This window comes from Corvus cornix, chromosome 1, assembly GCF_000738735.6.
Source record: "Corvus cornix cornix isolate S_Up_H32 chromosome 1, ASM73873v5, whole genome shotgun sequence".
Taxonomy (NCBI): Eukaryota; Metazoa; Chordata; class Aves; order Passeriformes; family Corvidae; genus Corvus; species Corvus cornix.
The window spans coordinates 14,987,534-15,005,666 of NC_046332.1; the positions used below are offsets into that span (position 1 = coordinate 14,987,534).

Genomic DNA, 18,133 nt, shown 5'->3' on the forward strand with positions numbered 1-18,133 from the left:
TCTGGTATAAAATAATCATCTAAAAAGTTTTGAAGGTCGCCGTGTGACCAATCTCCTGATGTAGGTGGGATTCTGTCCAGACCAGCAGTACAGACAGGCAAAAGAAATCACTGCGACTTCTTTTGCCTTAAAGCAGCGCCTCGCCCTAACATCGCTTTTTTGTTAGCCGGAATATCCCAATGTTTTTTCCGTGATTTCACCCCGTTATCCTTACTTCCAGCCTGGGTGGATTTGCCTGAGGGAAACGCACCAACAGGGACAACGCTTTTCTTCGAGAAGTTTCAGCTTTTCCTAACGAAAAGTTAATTCTGTTGCAACAAATGTCCTTGAGCTTATGAAGATATACCAGCTTAAAAATAAACAAATAAATGAACAAAACGGAGAGAAGAGCTGCTGGATACAACACAACACGGCCCCTGGGATGCGCGGGGGCATTGCGAGGGCGGTAGAGGAGAGGGATGCTCCCGGAACCGCTGCCCGCCGCGGCTCCCCGCTCTCGGGCGGGCGGGCGAGCAGCCAGGGCACATCCCCGCTTCCAGCCCTGGCTCCTGCGTTCGGAGCGGGGAGACGCCTCCTCGGACACGTTAAAAGTTTGGGGCGGCTCCGGGCTCGGAGGAGGCAGAGCACGGGCGGTGCGGCTGCTGCGTCCCGGCTATCGCAACAGCTCCGCGGGCGCTGAGCCCCCGGCCCACCGGGCACCGCCCCACGCCGCCGCCGCCGAGGGAAGATGGCGAACCGCAGCCTCCGCTTGCTGCTCTTCGCTTACGTGGGGGTCCTGAGCTGTAAGTGGCCGCGTCCCTGCCCCACGGGGCTATCGCGAACCGCCGCCTCGGGGAGCACCCCGGGCTCCCCGCCCCGCTACGGCGCTGGGTTGTGGGGGGACGGCCCCCGCGAAGTCGCTATGTGTATATTGAGGGGGAAGGCTCCTGGAGGTGTCGCTTTCCCTCCCTCATCCCGGAGAGAGAGGAGCCAAGTCGCGTCTCCAAGAGCGAAACATGAACGAGCGCGTCCCCCGCCACAGCCAGGGCGGTGTGCGCTGATTCTTTCCATGTGACTCTTCTTTTCGGGCAGATGTAACCTGTTTAAGGCCAGGCTGGTTTAAGTGCCAGTCAGCGGCCGTCTGCCACCGTGCAAACTTTAGGATGCGGGCTGCGTAGTTTGCTTTTCTGATGGCCTTTACAAGGTGAATGAGCAAAGGGCGGGACCGCGTTTTCTGCTGCCAGCACTGGGTGCTGCATTTCCAGAACAGACTTGAGTTTCTAGTATTTTTATGGTCCTAACTCCTTAAAAACAAAAGGGTAAGGTTAGAAAAAGTTGGACAAAGATTCCCTAGCCAGAAAGCACGCATAAATAATAGGAAAAAACAGATCGTCCGGACACATACCTGCACAAAACCAGTGAATTAACAGTGTTAGTAGTGCCAGTCATGATACGGCTGTCACTTTCAGATCACATCTTACAGTGCTTCTGTTGTATGCTTCTTATGTCTTATTGGTTTTTTGGGGAAAGGGCTGTACATGGAAATAGTGTTTTGAAAAGACTTATGTAGCAGAGTCGTGCAATGAAATGCCCACCTGGGACCAGTCCAGGATGGATTCTCAATCCGTTGAAGATGTGGAACATCCATGGTACTGATGCTGGGTATATTTTGAGGTTTACCTTTCATTCCTCCTAACAGAACATTACCTAACAGAAAGTTGTGTGTGTGTAAACTTTTTTTTGCAGAGTCCTGTAGTGGAGAGACTTGAAGTGATGCATGTCTGATAGGTCTTTTCCTCTCTTTCTGCTCCTACAAGACCTTATAGAATTGTTGGGCTGTTAGCTGAACAGCTAGTGCAGAAATCCTCTTTCACATAGTAAATAATAATAATAAATATGATTTTCTTTTTCTTTTTTTTTTACTTCATTTCTTCTTAATTGCATGATATATCTGAGCAGGTGAAGCTGCTGTGGTATTTTTTGGTGACACGTTTCAGTGTGTTCAGGCTGCTCAGCCTTCTGGTTAGTTGTCTGTTGCCAGTGCTGGCTTTGACTGCTAAGGAAATGATAGAGAGTGCAATACAGTGCATCAAAGTCTGGTGCCTACATTGTTATCAGACTTGGAGGTTTCTTCTTGGTGGGTGGGGTTTTTTTCCCCTTCCTGCCCCAATTCCAAAGAAATACCAGGTGGAAAGCAAGTTTACAAGCAAGGGGCTGATAAGAAGTCTTTTCATTAAGAAAGTGACTGTAGGTGAGTGGGTGTGCAAATGCTTATTGTTTGTGGGAGCCAGAGGAAAACCAGGCAGAAATCCAGGCAACCAGGAGTCTGCTGCTGCTCCTGTGGCTGGAGTGTGTTCACGTTAACAGTAAGGCTGGGTAATTCTGGTGTCCAAGTCAGGCATATGGGCTGAGCAGCCTCTTATGTGGGACCCATATTCTCTGGAGATGGTGGGAAATGGGCAGAAATTACTGAGGAAAAGAAAGTAGTGGTTGATACCTCACAAGCAGCATAGGGGTCGGCCTCTTCTCCCAGGCAACCAGCAACATGGCAAGAGGATACAGCCTCAGGCTGAGTTGGGGAGGTTCAGGTTGGACATCAGGAAGAACATGGAACTTGGTTGTAAAGCACTGGAACGGGCTCTCAGGGAGGTGGTAGGGTCACCATCCCTGAAAGTGTTCAAGAAACAACTGGACATGGCACTCAGTGACCTGGTCTAGTTGTGAAGGTGGTGATTGGTCAAAGGTTGGACTCAATGGTCTTGGAGGTCTTTTCCAACCTGTGGTTATATTGTGGAGCAGGTGTAGAGAACTTTCTTGGTAGTTAAGCTGCAAAAATTAAAAGCTGTATAAATTGATCACAGGGCATCAGCATAGCCAAAGTAGATGAGGTTTGGATTGCTTTTCATTGAGAACCTGCTAAGAAATATTCATGACCTGCAGAAATTGTAGTTTCTGTGAGCTAATCTTCCCTTCCATCTTTAATTTAGGGGAAAGTAAGGGAACTGGGGGTCTTTAATGATGTTCTCTCTTGGCATGAGCTTCTGAAACTGACATCTGAAAGTTGTAAAAGGTGCCACAGCATAAGACTTGTGAGCTCTGTTGACAAGACAGAATATGTACAGAAATTATTGTTATAAACCATCATGGCTTCTTGGGAGGAGATAGTATGCACTGACCAACTGGCCTTTCTGTGAAGCATCTAGGTGTGATTCTTCTGAACATTAGTGCACATTGAAATTAGACTTCAGCTGGTGATGCTAGAAACAAATGCAGTATAATGTGTCTGTGTGAGGACAATGCAGAGGCAATAAATAGTAGTCTTACATAAATATTTGGAGCTCACTTGGGGTAGTTTGAGCAATAAATAAGGTGATATTTTGTTTATTTGTTTATTTTGGCTTAAGAAAACCCCACTCCTTATTCCTCAGAAATCTTTCACTCAGGTACAGAGATTCTAGACCAAAGAAGCCTTTTGTTTCTTCCCCCTCCCCCCCCCCCCAACAAGAAATCATAAAGCATGACTTGCATTGCTTTGAGAATTGACAGTGGAAGTGTTTAAACTATACTTTCTTGACTCTATGTGATACACAACTGATGTACTCAAATTTGAGACTATTGTCAACCCTCAGTCTTTTGTTGAACACTCTTTGTTTGTTTGTTGATTAGCTTGGTAGGAACTGATTTCTAAATTAGGCCATATTTAGGTGAGATGGGATTTCTTAAATTGTAAGACTGCATCCTTCTCTAGTAATATCTGTTCAACATAATGCTATAAAGCAGACTGCCTGGTTTTGGAGCGGGAGTAGGGGAAGAGGCATCAATTGAATGTTCATTCTCTTGCTGGTTTAGGTGAGAAGCGGTATTTCTTTGCTAAAGGCTGCTCAAGGTTTAGAAACATGCACAGACTCTTAGATACTCCAACATAAGTTGTAAGAGGAGAATAAGCTGCTAATATATAAACAAACAAATGAAAACTAAGTACAAAAAAGCAATGTTTGTTTCTAGTCTTCAGCCTAACATTTTTCATTTATGACTATGGTGATGCTGCACAAGATACCCAGATGCTTCTAAAACTGATACAAATTGACATGGTGGGAAGACTATTTCTGTCTTTAAAAGGGATACAAGGTTCTGTCCAGCTTATTTTATAACCTTTACAATTTTACTTTCTTGTTTAGATCCTCAGGGCCCAGAAGAAACTGGCTGTGAGTTACTGGCATGTCTCTCAGAAATCATGGTTTTGCTGCATTTCAGCAAGTCATGCAGTTTTCCTTAAACCTGGGCATGCTGCTTGGAAGGGCCTCTGTATTCCTGAGAAGGCTCCGCCAGAAGTGTTACTGTTCTGTCTCCCTCCTGTCTATCCCCAGCAGAGAGGAGGCAGAGAGAGCTCTTCCTTGGCTGGCCCCATGGTATCATTCTTCTAGGCTGCTGGCTCCACAGCCTATTATTGGATGTGCAGAAGAGAAAATGAGGGTGGCTGTCTTCCCTCACTGCACACAGGAGACAAGAAACATGCCTGGAAATGTCACATCAAGACAGTTGCGATTCCTTGTCTCTTTTTAAGGTGGATGTAGGCAACAGGAGGACTTGCCTTTGTTATTGCTTAGCCTCCGAGGTCCTGTTTTCTCAGCTTTAATGTTGCAACATTTCTTTGTTCATGTTGTAGGATACGTATTTCTGGTAATTGTTAATATCACAGGGCATCTGGCATTAATAATCAGAGTTAAAACTACCACTGTCATTAGCAGATCTAATTGAACCTGGATGAAGTCTTCCCTCCCATTAGCTATTTAACTGAATTACACAAAGATATTTTCGTGATTATTTCCTGTATTATACCTATAATTCCTGCTGCATCCTGTTTTGGTAGCTGCCAGGTTCTGCTTCAGAAACTGGCTGATGCCAGTGCAAATGATTTGGTGAGAACACAGAGGTAATTGAATTTTGACACCATCTTTTCTTTTCAGTTGATTGATTTAACAAAACACCTGGTTTCATTTTTCATGACCTAGAGCTACCAAACTTGTCTGTGTTCACTGACTAACTCCAAATGTTATTTGGGGTACGTGCAGACCTGTTTTTAAAGTGAACTAAAAATACTACAGCAGGTACTTACCCCTCCTCCAAGGGTGCCCCAGGTGCTTTTGTTTCTTCTCAAGTGCTGGTGGTCACTAGGGAGAAGTCCTCTTGTGAAGTATGGGAGAATCTTCTTGCACATCTGATATTAAGAAAATTCAGTTTCCTCATAAATTCGCATGAGTAGTAGTAATATTTCTTCACTGAAGATAGACAGTGACATGCATGTGAACCTTCTGCAGTAGCAGTAAGCAAGCTTCCTTTGTTCAAGGGGGAGTAGATTTGTGCTGGTAGTGCTTTTAGAGAGCCATGAACAACTAGTAACTTAGTTCTGCAATTGGGATGTAAAAGTTTACATCGGGTATGATCTACTTAGAATCAATCAACACTCAAAATGTAGTCTTGGTGTTGGAGCACTTCTGAAGACACTGGCTCCCTGCACATGGTGATCCCTTTTAAGAACACTTTTCTTAAATTAAGGCTTAGTGTCATACTCTTCCTTAGAAACACTAGAGATGACTCCAGTGCAAATGCTTATGTAAAGGAAGGGTACCCAAAATGTCCACATTGCGATATAAATATCTTGTATATTAAAGCAATTGAAGCACAAGGTAGACATTTGTATTTGCCCTTGCAGACTGTTTGCCAGGGCCATATGGAATGGCTAAACACCCTTGAAGTTCACTTGAAGTTATATAATGATATCAAACAAAACAAAATTTGCATAAAATAGTGTCCTTGTGGATGAGCTGTCTTGCTGTTTTTTCTTGGTTTGCTGGTTTTTTTTTCTCCACCATGATAACTTTGTGGCAGTATTGCATATATGTGGGAAAAGAGATGGTTTACAAGTTCTTACTGGCTAGTTCAGTTCTAGTTCAGTACCATGGAGTGAGCACTTTAATGGAAACTGAGGGAAATGTTACGTGGAAGCTGTTTATTTTGTTTCAAGTAATTCCTTCTGTTCTGGTTAGCTCACCCCCTCTCCCACCACTTCCACCCCAATTTTGTAAAGCTAACTTTGTTAAAGTTTTTCTTTCTGTCTTCTCCCATCCCCAGTACTTTTGAAAGAACCATCAGTTTTAGCAAAACATTTCCGCAGAAAAGCCTGTCATGTCTTCCTCAAAGCACTGTGATTGTGTTGTAATTCCACTTCAGGAAGCTTAAAGCAAATATTATGGTGCCCTGTAATCAAGACAAATTATTTGTTTCCTTCATGTAAAGGCTGGTGTTTTTTAGCGAATTGAATATGTATTTCAAAGAATGAGACAGCAGATGAGGCTGGAGAAGCATTTGGATGATTGCCGGTGCTTGCGCTCACCTGTATTTCCAAAATCACTTTTTTTCCTGGAGGACTTCAATGAGTTATGTCATCTCTGTGCTCACAATGAATCATCAAGCACTCAAGTGCTTACATAAAATTGCTTAAACTAGGCAGAAAGTAAGCTTGGCAGCAGAACATCTAGTCCTGTTTGCTTGTTGGTTTCTAACACAGTAGGAGGTGAAGGAGCTTTTGGAGAAAGAAGGGGAAAATAGCAATTTCTGAACTAGAGCAAGTCATGTAACAGTTGTAGTTGTTGAACCACTAGTAAGTCTGTAAGCCTTTCTGGTTAATAGAAATTAAATCAGGCATCCATTTTCTCCCAAAGATTATTTGCAGGGGAAAACATGAAAAAAAATCAGGTAATAAACCTTTTTGAATGATAGCTTTTCAAAAGTTCAAAACTTAGCAGTTTTCAGTAAGAGATGGGAAGATCAAACTTGAATTGAAATAGCTAAAATTTGATTCTGATTGTTTAAAGAGGTATGAAATGGTCAGATTTGAGCTGGAAAGAACAGACCCTACGAGTATGAAGTTTCAATAGATATATTTCATAGCTCTTAGGTGGATTAACGTCTTAAGGATTCTACATGATTTGACCCCATCCAAAGCACTGGATCAGATTCAAAGGGAAACAAAATATATTATTGTCTGGATGGAAAAATTATAGGGTTGTTTTGATACCAGATAATTTTAACAAAACAGGCTATATTTGTTGTTCACAAACTTCTAACATATTACTTGGAGGTAATAATGGAAAATTCCTGAGAAATTACATTTGCTCAAAGCAATATAATATAGAAACCAAAATGATTGTATCTCAGCCTGCAGAAAGTGCCCAGTATGAATTGGGAGACAATCTTGGGGGTGATTATGCTAAGGACTTATGTATGTTAGAGTTGGACAGGTGTTTGTCCTTGACATACTTGTAAAAATATGAGGAAAATACATGCAGAAAACTAGCATTTGAATGCCTATTATCTAGTCAGACAGCAGTTTGCCACTAGAATATATAGACAGTATTTATCTCTGGAGGCCCTGGCTCATAACTGAAGCCTTCTAGCTGCTGTACTGGCAAAAATGAGTAAAAAAAATGTTGGACATTAGGATTTCTCCTTTTTTTTTTTCTTTCTCTCAGGGAATTTTCTTCCATTTGTTGCCTAAGAGATGAGAACGATGATACTTATGAGACAAAAGATGTGGCTAGGAGGAGGAGGAGGCGGAAGGGTGCAGTTGGCTATCCTCTTAGCTGGAGGCCTTTCTCTTGGGAAGTGCAGAGATACTGCGAGATTTTGGCTGGGGACAGTCACAGGGACTGGGCTCAGCTCCTTGCTGTCTCTCATTCTCGGGACCAAAGGAGAATGGTCAGGCTGCTGCAGGGAGAATTCGCTGCCTCCGTGGAGTCCAGCCCTTCACTGCTTCTCCTACCATAGGTGAGCCTTTGTTTGTAAGAGCGGCTATTGTACTGAGACCTTTTCAACACCCGATCTCACTGGAAAGGACCCTTACTATTGGTGTGACCCAGCCCACTGCGGGGCTGGGGCAGTGTGATGCCAGTCAATCCCAGCCCATCCCCTGGATCGAGTTTCCCGAAGGGGCAGACTCAGAGGGTGGGTCGATGGGCGGCTCAGAAGCCTAAGCTGCACTCCCCCGGGCAGTGCCCGGGTACAAGCCGCCTCCCCTGGTTCGGGAAAATTCTCGGTTACTCGGTTGTTCGTTGGTTCTTTGTTATAACTCCCGCCTCTTGGTTCCCCCCCCGCCCCCCAGTGGTTCTTGTTACATTGTGTCCTCCCCCTGGCTTGTAACTCATTGGTTGTTTTCACCTTTCACCGCGGTTTTCAAATTCCCTATAAAACTGAGGACAAGCCTCAGGGGGGGCCTTCCCGTCTCATTCCATCCCTTCCGAGCTTGTTTGGGTTGCAAAACTTCTGACAATAAGCCTGTTAGAAGCCAGACCAGAACAGCCTCTCTCTTCCTTTGTCTCCGAGCTAACGTGAGCCAATACCATCGGCTCCTGCCATGTTCCCTCTGCAATGAAGCCAGCTAGCTAGCTCAGCCAGCAGCCCTTTTCCTGATGCCGAAGTCGCTTCAGTGACGCGCAGAAGTAACGCAGCTGGACTCTCTCTGACCTGGGGCATGCCAGAGCTCGTGCCTCGAGCACCAAGACCACCTGCTTGGGTGCCTCAAGCGAAAACCCGGGACTCCGACCCCATCTGGAGGGAGTGTCTCCCAGCTGCCACTGCCCAGCTCCACTGTCTTCTGCCGCTGCTTCAGGCTTTTTGCTACACTTTAACCTGACAGCCCAGACACCCCGCAGCTCTGGAGTTTTTGCTACACTTTGTTTTGTCACCCCAGGTGTGCTCCCCTCTGCTGTTCCAGCCTGCTGCTCTGAGGTTCCTGCTACAGTCCTTTTTGCCATCCAGAGGGGCACCGGGACCCACTGCCCTGTGTGAGTTTGCAAAGGGAGCTTCTTTTCTCTCTGTCCCACCAGCTGAGGCGCCATTAACCACGTGGAGAGGCAGCTGAGCCCACGCCACAGCGCCCCCTGCAGGCACGAGGGAACCATCGCACCCACCCTGCCTGGCCGGGAGCCAATAGCGCCCCTGCCGGCTGTGAGTGGAACTGCACTGAAGGGGAAAGGACCCCACAGCCAAGAGAGGCTGTGGTTGGGTCTCTGGAGGGTTTTTTCTGTTTGTTGCTGCTGTTGTTGCTTGTTTGCCTTGTATTTTATATATATATATATTCCAGTAAAGAACGGTTATGCCTTTTCCCATATCTTTGCCTGAAACCTCTGTAATTTCAAAGTTATAATAATTAGGAGGGAAGGGGGTCGTATTTTCCATTCCAAGGGAAGTTCCTGCCTTCTTTGGCAGGCACCTGTCTTTCAAACCAAGACAAAAAACATCTCTAAAACAATACCTGTAGAATGCGTTGGTGTGTTTAGGTCCATGCTCTGGGTCACTTTTGTGCTCTAGTACCCTTACTGTTACGATAAAATGGCCTTAAAAGTAAATATTGATTCTTTGCTGTTCCAGTTTGGCCAAATTTAGAAATATATCCTCTGAGGGAAGACACAACCACCCCTCCCCCACCAGGTTCAGGAAAAATAAATTTTCCTCGAAGGAAAGTGAAGGAGATTAAACTATTTATTTAACAAGCACACGGGAAAAGGAAAACAATGCTAAATAATAAAATCTCTCGCTGTGGAGAAAAAAACCTGGGAAGGTGTTAGAGTCCTCCCTTTGGTATCCTTGGAGCTGGGGCTTGGCCCAGGGCCAGGCCCTCTGCGCTCGGTGGAAAGTCCTCCTGATGTGTTCTAATATTGAAGCAGTCCAGCAGAAAAGGGGGAAAATCCGAAATTCCAGGGAAGGGGAAAAAAAAATTCAACTCTCAGTCTCTCTCCGGAGAAAAAGAAGCTGAACCACTGGCCAAAAGCTGACTGGAAAGCCGCAAGCCGAGTGCCTCCTCCCTCCCCTGCCGCAGCTGGAAAAAAAATGCTATCTCTGTGTGACCTTGAACAAGCTGCAAACTGCTTTGAAAAAGTTTTGCTCAGTTTTTTTCCTTCCCCCTCTCAGCTCAGTTTAGAGGCATAGAAAGGCACAAAGTTAATTTCTGGGCATAGGACAGCGACATGGGATATAAATCATAAAGTCACCCCAAGACATTTGCATTTTAGACTATTGGGCCACTTAAAGTGATTTTTCTGCCCCTTCTCCAGTCTTTGAGGAGGTCACCCACAAAGGAGAGAAATTCTCTCTTAAACTCCTGGCTTCTTGTTTGTGTCTCTTGCTTCATGTACCCATGAGCCAGACTGACTGGGATTTTGGGAAGTGTGACAAGACTTTGATTCAGCTTTGACACTGTCCAAAGTAGTGGTGCTGAGCATTTCCAAGACTGGGATTCAAGCACGCTGACCAAGTTATTTAATAACAAAAGACAATACTTACGTATTTGGGCAGTCTGATTTCCTGCCTAAATAGAGAAAAGTCTGGGTGCGGATGAGAAGTGATGGCTTTGGTGTGGCAGGACCTAGGAGCACTGCTGGCCAGGAATCCCTGCAGTTCTTCCCTATGAGGGTGGTGAGGCTCTGGCAAGGGTTGCCCAGAGAAGCTGTGGCTGCCTCATCCCTGGAAGTATCCAAGGCCAGGTTGGATGGGGCTTGGAGCAAGCTGGTCTAGTGGAAGGTGTCCCTGCCCATGGCAGAGGGGGTGAAACAAGATCTGGAAAAAGGTATATTCTTTAGTAACTTCTACCAGACAAATACATATTGTTTAATTGCTTGAAACTTAGAAGTTTCCAGTCAGAAATTTATACTGCACATAAGCAACTCCGTCTTTTTTGCAACACTTGTAGGAATGCTTAAATAGAAGAGGATTATCTCTAAACCCAAAGTATTAGAATATCAAAGGGAGACATCTCTGATATCATCTTACCACTGTTCAGAAACAAAAATGTGTGATTAATGTTGCTGGGTTGAGTTCTTTTGTTGTGTTATTGGTTTATTGGGGGGGGGTTGTGTCTGTCCGCACCTCCTGTGCTTTTTTTTTTCCCCCAAGAGCAAACGTGTATCACAGGGTTCCCCTTGAAAGGTAGGGAAGATCTCCCTTTTTCTTTTCCTTTTTTTTTTTTCCTTTATGCGCTAATGTCCACATAAAGCCCAATTAGAAGTCCATTAACAGCAACGTTTAGATGGTGGAAGAGTTTGTGCAAAAATGTCTTTATCCTGCAAGAAGCCTCAGCAGCTTTCCATCTAAATGTCAGTAAATATTTTCATGTGAAAGGTAAATGTTTTATTTTTAGTCAGTGTTTGATTATTCTTTGTATCTTGCCATGAATGCTGCTGTGGCCTTCTGTTCACCAGCATAATGGTCCTCCCTGGTGTAATGTGAGTCACTGAATCATGAGACTGTCATAATCATTTGAGAAGCTTCTATAAGGAAAATCAGTATTTCAGTATTGGAATAGAGCAATACAGCACCTGAAAATGTAAAAAAGAGGAAGCATTGGGACAGACAGGTAGTAGCAAGTGCTTGTAAGATTTTGATGATGCTTGTGGAAGGCATCTTTTCAGCTTTATACCAGCTAGCGCTTGTATTTCAATGCCTTAGAAAGCCTCGAGCAGCCTTGAGAGGTAGCAAGGGCAATCTAGCACTTTAGTAGCTCTAAAATTGGTACCTGAATCAGCTGCAGAGCAAATACCATCAGCAGAAGCAAAGAGGGAGAAATATAGCTCCCTGCTCGCTCAATTCCCTGCAGTTAGAAGCTTTCAAATGAGACAGACAACCAGAGATGTTCACAGGAAAGTTGCTGAGCTGAGAGAGAGGGCGTAGCCTCCCCTCGACCATCTTTTATTAGGAGAAGGGGAAAGGGGAGGACTGGGGGCGGACCCGGGGTGACCGGCCAATCAGACACTGCTAAAGAGTCTGAGTTACATTTGGCTTTGCCCGCGCTTGGAACAAAGGAGCTCGGAGCACATGGGCAGGAGCACGTGTCTTTGGGAGGGGGAGGGGAAGCTCAGAGCAGGCAGCAACAGATGCTGTTGTAGTATTGGAATGACTAGTAAAGCAAAGACATTGAGACACTCCAGATTTTCTGGTAACATCCAACCTGGTGCCTGGGAGAAGAGGTAGAGAAAAGTAGGGAGACGCATCTGTAGTGGAAGTATGCTTAGATATCAAAAAGTGGCCTTTTGGGCTGAAGTAGTTTATGGTTTTGTTACCTGCCAGTCTATGTAAGAAGCCTTCACATAATTCCACTTGTAAGTCGATTGCGTTTTTTTTTCTCCTTTCCTAAATAAGACCTACATTCCGGACATCAGCTAGTGCTGTTTGAATCACATGATACAGAGCTTTTCTGAAATGTGTTAGGCATAAAGAGTAAATGGAATTATTCTCTATGTGTTTGATGCCATGAAGATTTTTGCCTTTTCTTTTATACCCCTGTTATACTTTTTTACAGCTTCTGTATTCCTGGTGCTTCTTCCCTACATTCTTAGACTTGTTTGTTAAGCTAAGAGACTAAACATTTTAGAAGCTTCGTAGCTAGGGATCAGTGTGCCCCAGACCCCAAGGTCCTCTCCAGAACATATTCTCTAAACCAAGATAGAACCATCCAGGGGAAGGTTCCTTGGGGAGGGGGGGCTCACTTGAACCTCTCATTGGGGAATCTTTGATAGATATGCTAATTAGTAAAGCCTATAATGTTATACCCAATGTTGGGGGGGACACACGAGAGGAGAGACACAGAGACACAGGGAAAGACTCGGTGGGGTACATCTTGATGCATATGACCTGGACGTGTACACCTAAGGATCCTTAAACATAAATACCAAGGTAAAATCCCTTTTCCCCTTCTAACCATGTATGCCTCTTCATTTTAAGACCAGGAAAAGGCATCAGTTCAGTGAAGTGTTGTTGAAATGATGGCTCAGGGGTATTTGCAGAAGTTAATGTACTTATAGCACTTGTCTTCAGACCCTTTCAATAAATAATGTTTTGGGGGATAGAAAGTCATCTGGGGAAGCTTTGTCAGCAGGGAATCAGCAATATTTGTAGAGAGACTGACTAAAAATTTTTTCAGCTCTGCCTTTTCCCTGCCACTGAACACTGTTTTTATTTAATTTATGTTCCAGTCGTATCTTTACAACTCAAAACACGAACAATGCATGTGCAGTTACTACTTGCTTTCCAGTTGTGTTTAAATTCTTAGCCACCTTGCTGAGGGGTAAGAAAGGAAGGAAAACAGTGCTACAGAGGCTTTGTCCAGTTGCTGAAAGACAGTGGCTTTCTGACATAAGTAGCTGTTGGGAGGACTGATTTTTGTGAGACAAGAATTAAATGATGCCTCTATAAGCATTTACACATATTTAAAGTTTATTAAAAGCTTTTGAAAGCTATGTGAACAGAGAAAGAGGAGGGGGACAGCAAGTTCTTCTTGTATGTACAGACTTTCAGATGCAGAACATATTTCCTAAGCTAACCCTATCTCAAGGCACACTAAATAGTATGTCCAGTTGTTGGGGTTTTAGGAGTTCTCCTGTTTACTTTTTCTCTTAAAGAATTTTCCCCATACATGCTGCCAGGGGGACAAATTACTGGGTGCTTAAGAAAAACAAAAGACCTGGCCACAGGAGGAGGGGTCCATCTGGCTACTTTCTTTCACCTGGGCTTGTGGGCTGTTAGTTCCTGGTGTTTGGATGGAGAGAGAGGCTGGAAGGAATTCGTCAGCACTGCAGGCTTCTGCTTTTTCGGCTGCCTTCCTTCTACTGGAGAGACCCTGGGATTCCCAAGCCTGCCTTTCCCTGCCCCACTGGGAGCCGGGCTGCGGCCGCCCTGCCCCCGCCGTTGCTTCAAGCCTTCGCTACTCTGTAGCCCCACACGCGCTGCCTGCCCAGACCTCCAGGGGTTCCCACTGCAGCTCCGGAGTTCAATACATCTCATCTGCCACCCAGGATTTGTGCTCATCCCTGCTGTTCCAGCCTGCCGTTCCCGAGGGTCCTGCCGGACACCAGGATCAGCTGCCCAGGGGGTTTGTGAAGCCTTTCTTCCATCTCTTTCCGGGATTCCAGGCCACCAGTGCCGCGTGCTCCCTGAGCTTGCTCCGGAGCGCCCCCTGCAGCCACGGGGGAGCCATCGCACCTGCCCTGCTCACCGGGAGCCGCCAGCGCCCCTGCTGGCTGTGAGAGGAACTGCACCCAAGGGGAAAGGGCCTGACAGCTGAGAGAGGCTGGCACGGGTTTGTGGTTCTGTTTGCTGTTACTGCCATAGTTATTATTATTTGTTTGCCTTGTTGTCCACACATACATATATAATAGTAAAGAACTGTTATTTCTATTCCTCATATCTTTGCCTGAAAGCCCCTTAATTTCAAAATTGTAATAATTCGGAGGGAAGGGGGTTGCATTTTTTTTTCATTTCAAGGGAGACTCCTGCCTTCCTTGGCAGACACCTGTCTTTCAAACCAAGACACCAGTGTAGATATGTTAGTAACTTAAACACCCTCAGTTTTGGAATGGGACTAATCAGTTTTGAAAGGGGAAAAATTTTCTACTACACTGTGTTGCTCTTAAAGCTGCAATCCTGCATCTGTATGCTGTGTTTGAATCCCCCGTACCTTTATGGAGCCCTGCTGAAACCTTGCATGTAAAAAACAATCTGATTATTTTAGATTGCCAGTTGTGGTGACTGAAGGGTAGACAGTTCATTCTTAAGCTGCCTCTGCCGTGGGATGGGATACATGTGCTGGGCGGACAGATAGTATCCAAGGAAGTTTTATGGCTAAATGGGACAAAAGGTTTTGCTATAAAATTAGACTGTTTAAGTAGAAGGAATGTGTAGACTTGGCTATGAAGAGTTTCATACGAAGAGTTGCATTACACATCTGTAAATTCTGAAGTGGATAATCTTTCCCATATAAGAGTAATTAATTTTTTCCTGTAAGGAACCTATTCCGTTTCTGCCCTAAAACAACACCTGGCACTCATAAACATAAACAATAAAAACTTACGGGCTTATTTTTCAAAGGTTCTTTCAGCAAAACTATTGAACTTTGACTGAGCTGGTGATGAATTTCTCTTTGAGAAATGTTGGTAGCAATATATTATTCAACAAACCATCTTGTTCCCTTTCTTGATTTCTTGTCCACTCATAGCTCTGCTGATGCTCTGTACCATCCAGGCTCATTACAACAAATTCAGCCCTGCAACAACAGTAGGAATAAATATGTAAATTTACCTAGATCCTCTTACATAAAATTGTTCTGTGAATTTAGAGCTGAACTCTGAAGACCTTATTTTGTGTTTGGGTTCCTTGTGATTACAGTGTTTATGCTGATATGCATATGCCTGTGTAAGCTGTTCGCCAGTATAGTCGTTGGACTGTTCTTCAGCCAAAGTGGTATTATTTAGTCTTAATATAATCAGGGCCAGGGCTGTCCCCCTGTGCTGGGCACTGGTGAGGTCATACCTTGAATCCTGTGTCCAGTTCTGGACCCCTCACTGCAAGAACGACATGGAGGTGCTGGAGCATGTCCAGAGAAGGGAACTGAGCTGGGGAAGGGTCTGGAGCACAAGTGATGAGGAGTGACTGAAGGAGCTGGGAATTTTCAGCTTGGAGAAAGGGAGCCTCAGGGGGCAACTTCTCACTCTCTACAACTCCCTGACAGGAGGGTGTAGCCAGGTGAGGTCGGGCTCTTCTCCCAGGGAACAAGTGACAGAACAACAGGAAATGTGTCAGGGAATGTTCAGGTTGGACATCAGGAAGAAATTCTTCTTGAGAAGGATTGTCAAGTATTGGAATGGAATGCCCAGGGAGGTGGTGGAATCCCCATCCCTGGAGGTGTAGAAGGAATTACTGGACATGGCACTCAGTACTCTGGTCTGAGAGGCAAGGTGGGGATTGGTCACAGGTTGGACTTGATGGTCTTGGAGGTCTTTTCCAACCTTATGATTCTGTGACTTCTAAAGGAAACTTTAAGCACTAATAGTGTCACACAAGTTTCTAGAGCATCAATATGTCATGAGCAGTTGGTTTTAAAGGGCATACAGGCAGAAGTAGGCAAAGTAGATGACAAAACACTAGTTTAAAGCAGCATATACGTTTATATGGCAGGGATGGCTTCATAAAATGTGTTGATCTATTGACTCTAATAAGTATTCTAGAAATGTAACATATGGGTTTTGATATGTGTGCTGTAAAGGTATTGTAGACAGCCATTTTAACCACCAGACTTTTAAGCACTAAAGTTGTGCTGGAGATAGTAGTGACCCAGGAGGCAGAATCCTTAATTACATATGGTTTACTCTAAAAAAAAAAAACAAAACATGGCTTAAAAAATTTTTTTATTGTATTTTTACAGAATTGCAGGATTGCTGACATCTTTTTTTAATTTCATTTTTGTCTCAGTTTGAGAAAACTTAGGGCAGTCTGGAATAAATTGTCTCCTCTAAACTGTTCCAACAATTCCTTTCCAGCAATAGGAAATGAATACTAATAGATGAAAGTGGAAAAAACCCAACACTTTATTAACAAACAGAATGCCCACAAGGCAAGGAAAAATAGGTAAGTAACTTGTAGATATCAAACTGTCAGACCTCACCGTCCTCCCACTGGAACAAAGACCCAAAATGCCAGAGATTTCCTGTTCTCAATACGCAATACAAGACGGCGTCGGCTTCCCTCTCGGGAAGGCAGGAGCTTTCACAGAGCAGTTCCAGCAGCAGACGAAGATCCGGCGGCTCATCTGGCATCAACCTTCTCCCCACCGCAAGTGCAGCAGATCACGGCAGGTAAAGCAGCTGGGCTGGAGCCTCTCAGTGTGTTTTCTTCCCAGCTTGGCGTGATTTACTGCGGCTTGGGTCGGAGCGGGGCAGCTCTGCTCCTGCTGGCACAATGTCCCTGGTCTCTGACAAGCAGCTGCTCAGTTCGCCTTAAGGCAGCCCAAAGATTGCTACTGCAGCTTCTCCAAGCCAAGGAAAGGAAAAGCTTTTTGCCTGGGCCAAAAACCAAGCCAGCCCAGCAAAACCCATGCCACAGAGAACTGCAAAAAACCTGGGTGGGGAGTTTTTAAAAATGCTCGAACAAAAGCAAAACTCTTCATCCCCCTGGTCCCCCACACACCAGGTCTTGGGCTACAGGGTCTTAAAGATACAATACCCATTTTTGTGCACAGAGCAGAGGATCATGGAATACGCTATCATAATAAATCACTCCAAGACAATTTTTGTGACAGTGAAACAGCTTAGTGTAAGCACCTGCAGACAAGATCACCTAATCCCATTACATGAAGGAGCAAACCACTGAATTGTGAATATTGGCTCATGTACTGAGCTTTGCCTTCTTCTGATGCAAAGCTGCAAAGTGTTTCATCAGGGAAATACTCTCGAGGATGTGCCTTCTAAAATGTCTCTCCTGTGGAAAGCTATGATGATCACCACGTTAAAATTTATGCTTGATTTAAAAATAGATAAGGAAGGCATAGAATTTGTTTGTTCCTGTTTCCTGTGTAACTTTCCAGTGTTCTAATGTTTTCTAATCTGAATATCCATATGTTGCTTTGCTTGTGTAGCTTTTACTGTGATGAAGACTGTAGTGTTTTGTAGTTGTGTTTTTTAATTTTCTTCGTCCCCTTTAAGGAAAACTTAGCACCTCTGATTCTGTGACCTATTGTTCCTAGCTCTACCTTCCGGAGGATTTCTTCTAATCAACCTTCTCCTTTGAGTGTGAAAAACATCTTCTCTTTGTTCTAGCTTCTCTTGGCATGTGTTAGCCTTAATGGAATTAGAGTGGCTTCAGTCTTGTTCAAATGTGCCAGAAAATGTTTCTATAAAAACTGGTATTAAACAACTAAATTATCTATTAAAGATAGATTGAAGAATTAAGGTTAAAAATATATATTCATACTGTAAACTACAATGTTGATTGAAAGTACTAGTCACCAAACATCACTGTTAGTTGCTTCTGCCAGGAAGGGACTATTGAGCAACCTTGGTAATATAAAAAATCATGTGTGAATGAAAATGGGATGAGCTAATTTGGCCATTGCATTTGGATTGTTTTAACCGTGAGAAGTGGTCATCATGTTTCCTGCTCATGAAGAACCTGGTCTTTAGTCTGGAAGACAAAAAGCTTAAAAACTAAGTTCAGTGCTGTTCTATCTCTCAATAAGATGCAGTCCTAAAATTCAGGGTTCAAGTGACATTTACACAAGTGAAACTACCATCCCCACCCCCAGTTACTGGAAACATCTCCTCTGAAATCCTAA

The 18,133-nt window shown here is 44.3% G+C and overlaps 1 protein-coding gene across 5 annotated transcripts in view; it reads left to right on the top strand.

Moving 5' to 3' along the window:
• Window positions 1–497: 497 nt before the first annotated feature.
• Window positions 498–18,133, top strand: part of JAM2 (junctional adhesion molecule 2) — a 50,754-nt gene continuing 33,118 nt past the window's right edge. Inside the window, exon 1 of one of the 5 annotated variants that reach the window (XM_010395737.3) lies at window positions 498–782. In XM_010395737.3, the coding sequence (XP_010394039.1) occupies window positions 728–782 (55 nt within the window). In that variant the 5' untranslated portion in view covers window positions 498–727. Of the gene's footprint in view, window positions 783–16,556; window positions 16,659–18,133 lie in introns of those variants that run through there. The other 4 variants (XM_010395738.3, XR_002044716.2, XM_010395739.3 and 1 more) reach the window with 4 other exon arrangements.